We start from the raw sequence: 10,455 nt of genomic DNA on the forward strand, positions 1-10,455 counted from the left end.
TTACACTATTATTACATGATTATTAATGTGTAATTACACAGTTATTATAGATATTTACGTTAAAAGGGGCCAATTTTAGTTTTGTGAGATGCAAAGTGTACTAAATCCCCTTTAAAGAGTAAATGTTGCGTACGGAAGTGAAGGTGTGTGTACGCTTATTTTAGTGCTGAGGACGGGCAGCGGTGGGTCATGGTGTCATTAGTGATTGATCACTCATTGGAGAACGTCTGACTGATTAATGAAGCTGGACCACCTGTTCAGAACCACCTGTTACTTTCAGCAGCTCAACAGAACCGAACAGAGGAACGTTCAGAACCTGTGAGCTCGGTACCTTAAACTGCACTGACCCAGTCTTTAAATTACTGTACAGTAAAGATCTGCTGTGGATTTTATGACCTTTAATCTTCATACTGTAACCAGGACTGGATCTGAGAGAACCACAGGACCTGACGAGCTGTGGCACCTGCAGTGGCTGGCTTGCAAAAGTATTCATACCCCCTAAGCTTTTTCACATCTTGTCTCCTTACAACCACAAAAACTTAAATTGTATTTTATTGAGATTTGAATTGATAGACCAACACAAAGTAACTCATAATTGTGAAGTGGAAAAAAAATGATACATGCTCTTCAAAAATGTAATAAAAATAATTACTCAAGTATATACTCATGCATAGATAACCAACATTTCTACTTATGTAAGGTAACAAAGTCTTTGTTCATAGCTACCTAACACTTCTGATAATAAGCGAATTATTATAAGGTTATCAAAAGTTTCTTTGATTTTACCAAATTGAAAACCTCTGGAATATAATCAAGAGGAAGATGGATGATCACAAGCCATCAAACCAAATTGAACTGCTTGAATTTTTGCACCAGGAGTAAAGCAGCATAAAGTTATCCAAAAGCAGTGTGTAAGACTGGTGGAGGAGAACTTGATGCCAAGATGCATGAAAAAAACTGTGATTAAAATCTTGAGTATCCACTGTTAGCTTGTAAAAAAAATAGCAGATATCTTCTTTGCCCTGGTAAATACAGTATTATCCTCCTGACTTTTATCACACAGCATTACAGATGAAGGAGACCACAGTCTGAAGCCGGCGTGGACGGGCTGAGTAAAGGTGGTGTGGACGGTGTGTAGGTGGGTCATTCTGTCTGAGACGTTGTAGAAGGACAGAATTCCTTCAGTGTGATCCATATACACTCCTATTTTGGAGGTTACAGGAACTGGAATTGTAGTATGAACTTCATTATGGGCCATATAGGGAGGAGAAGAACACTGGAGATTCCAGGACGACCGATTTCCGCAACCAAACCCACTTCGTCGTACTTGTCCTTTTCTGCTGATGTCTTTATATGAGACGGCTATGGACAAGTTTTCTCCACTCCACTGAGCTTCCCAGTAACAACGTCCAGTCATCCCCTCCTTACTGAGGACCTGAGCCCACCAGTCAAATCTCTCTGGATGATTAGGGTAACCCTGCGGTAAAGCACATCGCACCACCATCCTGTTGTTCCTAGATATCGAGAGGTGATTTTGTGCAGAGTTGAGATCCAGAGTCAGCTGACAGAAATCTAAAAACCAAACAGTATGTTAGAGTTTTCAATTTTACCCCATTTTATGTTTAAAGCTCTCCCTTCTCTAAAATCCTCTTTTTCTTGTTCTTGTTGTTTCTGAAATACAGTAGGTCTCTCTGAGTTGTTTATGATGCTGCACATGATGAAACTCTTCCTCAACCTCTTCCTCATTGTCTGCAGCAGCTAGTAAAAGGCAATATTCAGAAAAACGAGTCGATCAGGAAAAGGCGTTAGCTATCTTGTGTAAGCAGTAACCATAGGTTTAAATCGGATCTCCGGTGGATTCTGCGTTTTACTGAGACTTTAAATAATATACACTAGGGAATGTCAATGTCAATGTCAATTTTATTTCTAAAGCACATTTCTAACAACAAATGTTGACCAAAGTGCTGTACAGAGAAATAAGCAAAGTATAATATAACAAGATAAAATAGAGCGAATTAAAACCCTCAACTATCAACTACAATTAAAAGCCATCGAATAAAAATGAGATTTTAAACGGGATTTAAAAGCTGACAGTGAAGGGGCTAACCTAACAGACAGTGGCAACTCATTCCATAATTTAGGGGCTAAGACTGCAAAAGCATGATCTCCCCTATGCTTCAGCCTAGATTTAGGGACCACCAGAAGGAGCTGATCAGCAGATCTGAGTGATCTTGATGGAACATATGGCTGCAAGAGCTCAGAGATATAAGCTGAAGCTGAACCATTTAATGACTTATAAACAAGAAGCAAGATCTTAAAATCAATCCTAAATCAGACTGGCAGTTAAAAGACGGGCAGCAGCATTTTGAACCAACTGTAGCCGTGAGATTAAGGCCTAACCAGCACCGGCATAGAGCCCATTACACTAATCAAGTCTAGATGAGATAAAAGCATGTATAACCCTCTCAAAATCATTAAAGCACAAGAATGGCTTGACCTTAGTCAAAAGCCTCAACTGAAAGAAACTGGATTTAACAACAGAGTTTATCTGTTTATCTAACTTAAAATCACAGTCCATTATTACGCCAAGATTTTTAGCATAAGGTCTAAAGAGCACAAGTCTTTATAGGGGGGAAGCACAATTTTACAAGGCAGCTTAATTTGACAGAACACCGGTATAGAGCGGAATCTGGAGCTTCAATGTAGTGAAACTGCCCAAACACTGAATCACCAAGTCTGAGGTAAGAGTTTAGTAGCGTTAGCTTTAAGTTGAGTGACTTCGCTGCTGCAGTGACAGTGGCATCGCAGCCGCAGGGGTTATTAGCGAAGTTAAGGGTTAAATTTATCTAGAACTCAGTGTTATATCGTTGTAACTAATCCTGTATCTCTGAAAACATTTTATCCTTTGAGTTTTAGAGCTGTAAAATTGATTGTGGGGGGGGGGGGCAGCAGGTAGGCGTTCTCTGCTGCAGTGCCGTTAGCCAATCAGAGACGATATGTTTGCATGTATGAATATTCATGAGCAAGAGCCGAAAACCTGTCTTTCTTCACAGACCACTAAAAACAGCTCACACTGCATTCATTCATACTAGAGAGACAACTAGACATTTGGAATGAGACATTTAATGCCTTTAAATAAATGTTTAATGCCTTTATCTTATTTAATGGGGGCAGCTGGGAAAACATAAAATAAACATGACATACTGTTCTTTGGGGTCAACTTGACCCCAGGCTGTTTTAACTGTATAAACATATTTTTAAAAAATCAGCATTTTACACAGTTTCATGCAATTTTATAATCTTTATAAAAAGGGCGGGGGAGAACTTAATTCTCACAAGACCTTCAGATACTGTAGAGAAAAATGTAGTTCCTGCAAAGATATTGATAGTTTACACAAAAAGTGTTATAAAATGATCTCTTTCTGCTCTTTCTCAATTAAAAAAACATCTAATGAAACATTTACAGCATGTGACATTAACTTACAATCATTTAAATTACTATATAATTATTTTCTGGAGGTTATATTTGCTGGGGTCATATCTGATCCCAAGGATGAAAGATGTTAGTAAATTTGAATGTAAAAGGAGGGATAAATAATAATGTGTCTCTTCAAGAGCTAGGACTGAGTTGGGACATAATAGTCTTAAGGTTATTTTTTAGATTTTTATCACATTTTAACTTGAAGTCTTAATCCGTGAAGTGTCCACTTTAAAATATACAGTCAATTTTTCAGTTTTCAGCTATTTTTTATATTTTTGCCGCAGACTTGTAGTTGTCCGGATCTCTGCGGCTCTGCTGCTTCTTTAAAATATACAGATCTTACAATTTTCAGCTAATTTGTAAAATATTTTTGTCCCAGAATCGTCAAAATGTGAAACATAACAGTAATCATTCTTATGGATTCCTTTGGTCAACATTGTGTGCTTATTTATCTCTGTTGGTTGTTAACTTAAAAAGCTATGCCAATTTCTTTTTTTAGCTCTTTCAGAACAAAGAAAAATCTAAAAACTAAAAAAAATATTATAATCAGCACATAAGATTTTAGCATAATGGGAAAAATGCAAAGTCAAAGTGTGTTAAAAACATAAAAAATAACCATTCTACTGAAATATTTGGGTCTAATTTGTGGAGCCCTGTTTCCATCTGGACTATAAATCTTGAGTACTGGCTACTAACTATTGGGTCAGAACATCTCCAAAACATCAGACAGGTATAACAACACAAATAGTGTATGTGGGTGAGAAATACTTACACTGCAGGAAATCTTCTCTGGTCTTCAGTTTTGGGGGGATCTGAACTTTTGCAGCTGTGGAGACAAAATAAATACAGGAATAAACTGAATAAAGTAGAATGTGTTCAGAAAATATGATCAAATCCCAGTCTTGGGTGAGTACAGTCGCTGCGCTTTCCTCCGAGCATTAGCGCTGTAATGCTACTCGGCAAAAAGGTTGAAAAAGAGGCAGAGTCTGACTTCACATGTATCGGAGGAGGAGTGTGGTATACAGTTATAAAGTAAACCCTAGTAAATGTATGAAGCTAGATGGGGAAAAATCTCTGAAACCTGCTGTGAAACATGGTGGTGGCAGCATTACATCATGCTGTGAGGATGAAGATGCTTTTCTTTCTTCAGCAGGGACAGATTTAGGAAGCTGGTCAGAGTTGATGGATGGAAGACGGATGGAGATAAATAAATACAGAACAATCCTGGAAGAAGAAAAGCTGTTGGAGGCTGTAAAAGACTTGAGACCTTCCAGCAAGGCGATGACCCTAAACATACAGCCAGAGCTACAGTGAAGCTATAATGATTTAGATCAGAGATAGGAAGATATGGCTGGTTCATTGGTCAAAGAGACAAGCATTTGATGAAAAATGGAAAATTAAATTGTGTGAATTTGATAAATAATTTAAATAAACCCAATTATCATTTTTAACAATCATGATTAACTATTTATATTGTCGCTGTCCAATGAAAAACACTTATCTCCAAAACAGCAACTTTGCAGGAGAGAGAAAAAACCTTGTAAACTTTCAATGTAAGTCAATGTAAAAATAATTTATTTCAGGCCATTTTGAAGTATTTCTATTGGTTCGTTCATCAAAATATTTTGGCACAGTGTAAGGCACAGTCTGTCAGTTTAAATTATGTAGTAAACTAAAAATCCACAAAAATGAAGATAATTGTTTTTTTTATAGGACAGGGACGATATATGTCTCGCTCAGCATCTCTTACCCCGTAAATCAATTTTTACAAACTCCTTAGTGCTGAACTCCTCCAGTTTCTGTTTCAGCTCAGAGAGAGATGTCTTCACTCCATCAAAATCAGGACGGCGATGGACAGTGATGCCGGACGGTTCCTCTATTTCCGGAGAGACACGGAGAGACTGGAAGCTCTACAATAGATGAAGGAGAAGGAAAGAAATGAAGGAAGCTCAGAGCAGATCAGACAGACTGAATATACTTCTACATTTATCAGCTTCTGCATTAAACTCTGAGGAGTTTGATGATGTAGAAGATGAGCAGGTTCCTCTGCAGGTGAGGAAGTGTTACCTGGAGGAAATGGATGTGATCCTCTGTGAGCGAAAGCTTCTCCAGCTCAGCGTTTCTCCTCTTTAGATCAGAAATCTGATGCTCCAGTTCCTTCAGGAGATCTTCAGCTGCACTCAGTTCGGTCTTCTCCTGAGATTGGATCAGTGCCGTTATCTCATGACGCTTTTCCTCGATGGATCGGATCAGCTGAGTGAAGATCTTCTCACTGTCCTTCACTGCTGTTTGAGCAGAGAGCTGATAGAACACCAAAAATACAAGAATATACAACTTTATTTACAGCAGAAGCATAGTCCATCAGTGAAGTTTGAAATTTGAAGCTTAACTTTTGCAGTTTTACAGTTTTCTGAGGAGAAATCTCTAAAGAAGATCTCACCACCGATTTCTGATAAAGTCGTTGGTTTAGGATTTAAAAAAAATAAAACTTTAATATCTCATTGGTCTCAAACAAGTTTAATCTGCCTGGGAGAAATAAATGATACTTAATAAGAAAGACTTATTATTTTCTCTAGAAATCAATGCTGGGAAAACTATTCTTTATTAATCATCAGGCAACAACAGATATATGATTCAGAAAGTGAACATTATTTGTTTAAAACTAAATGTTTTTCCTAAGCTGGTCCCTCTGGACCTTCTGCCCAATCCTGATCCCTTGGCCCTAACACTTACCCCTACCCCTTGTTTTCGAGTGTAACTCTTCCCCTTAGAACAGAGTTAGAGGGTAAGTTAAAGGGGTAAAATCCTTCCTCTAAGAATTGGGAAACCCTTCATACATCACCACTGATCCGTCACCAGGAGCTCTAAAAGTTAGCAGTCAATGCTAATGCTGCTCCAGCAGTGCTAGCCGGGGTTAGCAGCAATCCACAGGCCGACAATACTCACCTTTGAACTGTGAAAGAGCTAGCGCTTAGCACGGTTAGCGGCAAATGCTAATACTGCTGCAGTGTCTCGGTGCTGTAGAACTTCACTGAAACTCCTGTATAACTCTGTACGTCAGCGGAGTGGCTTTACTGCTCCTCAAAACCTGACTGGTAGAATTCATATATAAGGAGCACTGATGATTTTTTGGGAAAATTATAGGATTTTAAGTGCATCTTATAGTGCAAAAAAAGTGATCCTTTTTTCCCACCACTATATGTCGCTCTCCTAAAATAAAACATTTTCCCCTGTATTTTCTTTTACGTTTAATATTGAACTAAAATCAAGGATCATCAGGAATTATGATGATGGTATGATGATGCGACAGGTGGTATAATCATTAACCATTAAACAAAATACAGTTTTGAGCTCCACTCTGTACTTTAGTATGTGTTTATAGAAAACTTTCTCATAAACTGTCTGATGTAAAGAGTATACAGATTAGAGATTGCTCGATGGTACATCTATTGGCTGAGTGACTGCATTTGAGATGAGAATGAGGAGAACATCACTAAGCTCCTCCTCCCTGTGGATCTACAGTAGGAAATATCGAGATATCTCACCTTAAGAATGTTCATCTTCTCTTTCAGCTCCTGAAGCTCCTCCTGTTTCTCCTGGATTTTCTCCTGGAATTTTCTCTGAATCTCCTTTATCTCATTCTGTCAACACAGCACAACACAGCGGTCAGAGAAGCAGCCAAATAACCCATGGTCACTGTGGAGGAGCTGCAGAGATCCACAGCTGGATCAGGTGGATCAGGAGAATCTGTCCACAGGACAACTATAAGTCGTGCTCTCCACAAATCTGATCTTTATGGAAAAGTGGAAGAAGACAAACATTGTTGAAAGAAAGGCATAAAAATACTGGTTCTACTAAGTATTGATAAACTTGAATATACTTTGGCACATCAAACTTCTCCGATTCTTTTTGTTCCACTTTACAATTATGTTCTATTTTGTGTTTGCCTATCACGTAAAATCTCAATAAATGTCATGTACAGAATACAGGCACTCGCAGAACCAGTTAAGGATTTTATTGAAAACCCACAGGGTAAAAACAGAGATAACAGCAATGCGTAAATAACACCAGCAAACAGATAGCGGGAGGCAAAGACCATAACAGGGTAGTGAGGCAGTCCAGTGGTCATACACGAGGCAAACAGTATCATAGGTGATCCAAACACAGAAACGATAAACAGTCCAGGTAATACACAGAAAATCCACAGAGTAGGCGAAGGCAAAAATCGAGGTCGAAAAAAAAAAAGGTCATACACGAGAAAACAAACACAGAAATAAACGCTTTGTAATGTGGGTGAAACCAGGCAATATGCGGCACCAGAGAACTCGTGAAGCGTCCTTAAATACACTGGGGTAATCAATACTCCGGGCTTCCTGGCGGAGCAGGTGAGGTGTCACGTGCGTGGGTGTGCGTGATGTCAGCGTGTGGTGCATTCTGGGTATTGTAGTTATCTGGCTGAGAACCTCCGTTGGAGTTAAGTGTGAGAGGAAAGGAAGCTCCTACAGCACCAGACGTGACAATAAAATACATTTAAGTATGTGGTTGTAAGGAGACAAAATGCGAAAAAGCCACTGTACAATAATAAACATATTTAATTTAATTTCTAATTTATTATTTACAAATCTGTGCATTAATAGCATCCAGTAAGGTCAATGTCACTGCTGTTCTACAGAGACTCTGGATAGACATATGAGCACTATAAAACTATAAGATAGATGGTTTCATCTGGTAAATCATTAATAGACTGCTCTTACTTTTATAGGATTTTATTAAAGACTATACTGTTGTAAAAAACATGTTATGGGTCAGTTTCCCAGAGCGGATTAAGGATTATGGCATCATATTCTCTTCCTCCACCAGTCTTACACACTGCTTTTGGATAACTTTATGCTGCTTTACTCCTGGTGCAAAAATCAATTCAAGCAGTTCAGCTTGGTGGTTTGATGGCTTGTGATCATCCATCTTCCTCTTGATTATATTCCAGAGGTTTTCAATTTGGTAAAATCAAATTTTTACGTGATCTCTTATTTTTTTTTCCAGAGCTGTAGAATATATATTTAGTTTAAAATGAAAATCTCAGTGTAGGATTAACCCTTGTCTGTGAAACTGCACCTATGATTTATCACAATGAACACTTCCTCACCTGAGATCATTCTTTAAAATCACGTCTGATACAGGTAACTAAAGCTTTATTTCTCACCTGTTTCTCAGCTCTTTCTGCTGCAGCTGAAACTGCATCGTGGCCTTTGTGTTCATCTATGGTGCATAAAGAGCAGACGCAGGTTCTGTCAGTACGGCAGTAGATCTTCATCACTTCGTCGTGTTTGGAGCAGATCTTCTCCTGCAGCTTTTTGGACGGTTGGATCAGTTTGTGGATTTTCAGAGCAGGAACCTGGTAGTGAGGCGAGAGGTGAGCTTCACAAAAGGAGACCAGACATGTCAGACAGGATTTTACAGCTTTGAGTTTTCTCCCGGTGCAGAAATCACACTCCACGTCTCTGGATCCAGCAGAGGAATCAGCCTGAGCTTCTGCCATCGTTGGGTTCTTTAACACTGTGAGACAGTTTCTCTTTCTCTGAACTAAAAGTCTGAATGACCTCTTGTTTTTCTGCTGAGCAGAGCATCATAAAAAAAGAGTGAACAACTGCTCAGGCTAAAGTTCAGTGGGGCTGCAGCTATCGATTATTTTAGTAATCGAGTACTCTACTGAAAAATCGATTTGATTAATCGATTATTTGAGTAATTGGATAAAACATAAAATAAGAGATTTCATTAAATAAGAAATTTCACTTAATAATGAACGACCAACTGGTTTCATTTTTTAATTCACAACATGCATTTCCACACTGCGAACACAAATAGAAATAAATAAAACACAAAACAGACATAAATACCACAAGTAATAATTTAATAATAATTATTTAATAAATTAAGTTACATTATTTCAAATTCGGATTTCGTGTAAGTATTAAATATAGGGCATTAATCAATAATAAAGGCATAAACATTGGTTTTATTATTTTGTGCATCTTAGCTAAATGACAATAATACAGGAAGTATATGGCCAGCTAACTTTAACATGCATTTATTTATAAACTCCACAGTGCTGTGTTTACTGATTATATAAAGCCTGTATTAAGTCTAGAAATTGTCTCCGTTGTAATAAACTAATCTCACACACATTAACTGTTATAAAGTATTAATAATAATCAGCACTCCACAGCGCTGTCGTTCTGTTATTAAGCTACATTAATGTTAATCTCATCGATCTATTATAAGTTAAGTTTACCTGCTCACCGCCTCCTCCACTTCCTGCTTCCTGTTCGTGGGTGACGTAACGCTAAAAGCGTTGTTTCACATTAAAAGTCTGCGCTAAATTCCGTGCTCTGTGTTTTAAAATGAATTCAACGATTCCTTGAGGCACAGAAAATTAATCTATCAATTTTTTTTAAATCGAGTAACTCGAGAATTACTCGAGTAATCGTTTCACTAAAGTTCAGTATCACAGATTCTACAATCTAGATCAGATTTGTGGAGAGCAGGACTTATAGTTGTCCTGTGGACAGATTCTCCTGATCCACCTGATCTGTGGATCTCTGCAGCTCCTCCAGAGTGATCATGGGTCTCTCGGCTCTTCTTGCTGGATCTGTCAGTTTGGGTGGATGGTTGGTTCATGTCTTGGTAGGTTTGTAGAAACAGTTTTAGTAGAATAACTTTTTCAGATTTATTGGTTTTTGGATGATGGATTGATGGAACAGAGCTGATTGGGATGATCAAAGTTTAGGATGTGTTTTTATAATCTAACCCTGCTTTAAACTTCTTTATCTCCACAACTTTATCTCTGACCTGTCTGGTGAGTTTCTTTTTTTGGTCTTCATGATGCTGTTTGTTCAGTAGTGTTCACTAACAAACCACTGAGGTCTTCACAGAACAGCTGTATTTATACTGACACTAAATTACACACAGCTGGATTA

At 38.1% G+C, this 10,455-nt stretch overlaps 1 protein-coding gene across 1 annotated transcript; it reads right to left on the reverse strand.

Moving 5' to 3' along the window:
* Window positions 1-613: 613 nt before the first annotated feature.
* On the reverse strand, window positions 614-9,061 carry LOC103024678 (tripartite motif-containing protein 16-like). The gene is made up of 6 exons (XM_049470184.1): window positions 8,682-9,061; window positions 7,027-7,122; window positions 5,549-5,782; window positions 5,232-5,391; window positions 4,254-4,307; window positions 614-1,572 (listed from the first exon to the last, which is right to left on the reverse strand). Exons 1-6 carry the CDS (start codon window positions 9,015-9,017, stop codon window positions 986-988), a joined length of 1,467 nt encoding a protein of 488 aa, XP_049326141.1. The 5' UTR covers window positions 9,018-9,061; the 3' UTR covers window positions 614-985.
* Window positions 9,062-10,455: the final 1,394 nt, after the last annotated feature.

The sequence above is a fragment of the Astyanax mexicanus genome, chromosome 21 (assembly GCF_023375975.1).
Source record: "Astyanax mexicanus isolate ESR-SI-001 chromosome 21, AstMex3_surface, whole genome shotgun sequence".
NCBI lineage: Eukaryota > Metazoa > Chordata > Actinopteri > Characiformes > Acestrorhamphidae > Astyanax > Astyanax mexicanus.

What these genes read in the sequence shown, in the direction of transcription:
- LOC103024678 (XM_049470184.1), bottom strand. Translation starts at nt 9,017, where the DNA reads ATGGCAGAAGCTCAGGCTGATTCCTCTGCTGGATCCAGAGACGTGGAG. An exon ending in AGAAGATGAACATTCTTAAG is followed by an intron (nt 5,783 to 7,026) that starts GTGAGATATCTC and finishes GTGTTCTATCAG; the next exon opens with CTCTCTGCTCAAACAGCAGT. An exon ending in CAGAGAAGATTTCCTGCAGT is followed by an intron (nt 1,573 to 4,253) that starts GTAAGTATTTCT and finishes TTTGGTTTTTAG; the next exon opens with ATTTCTGTCAGCTGACTCTG.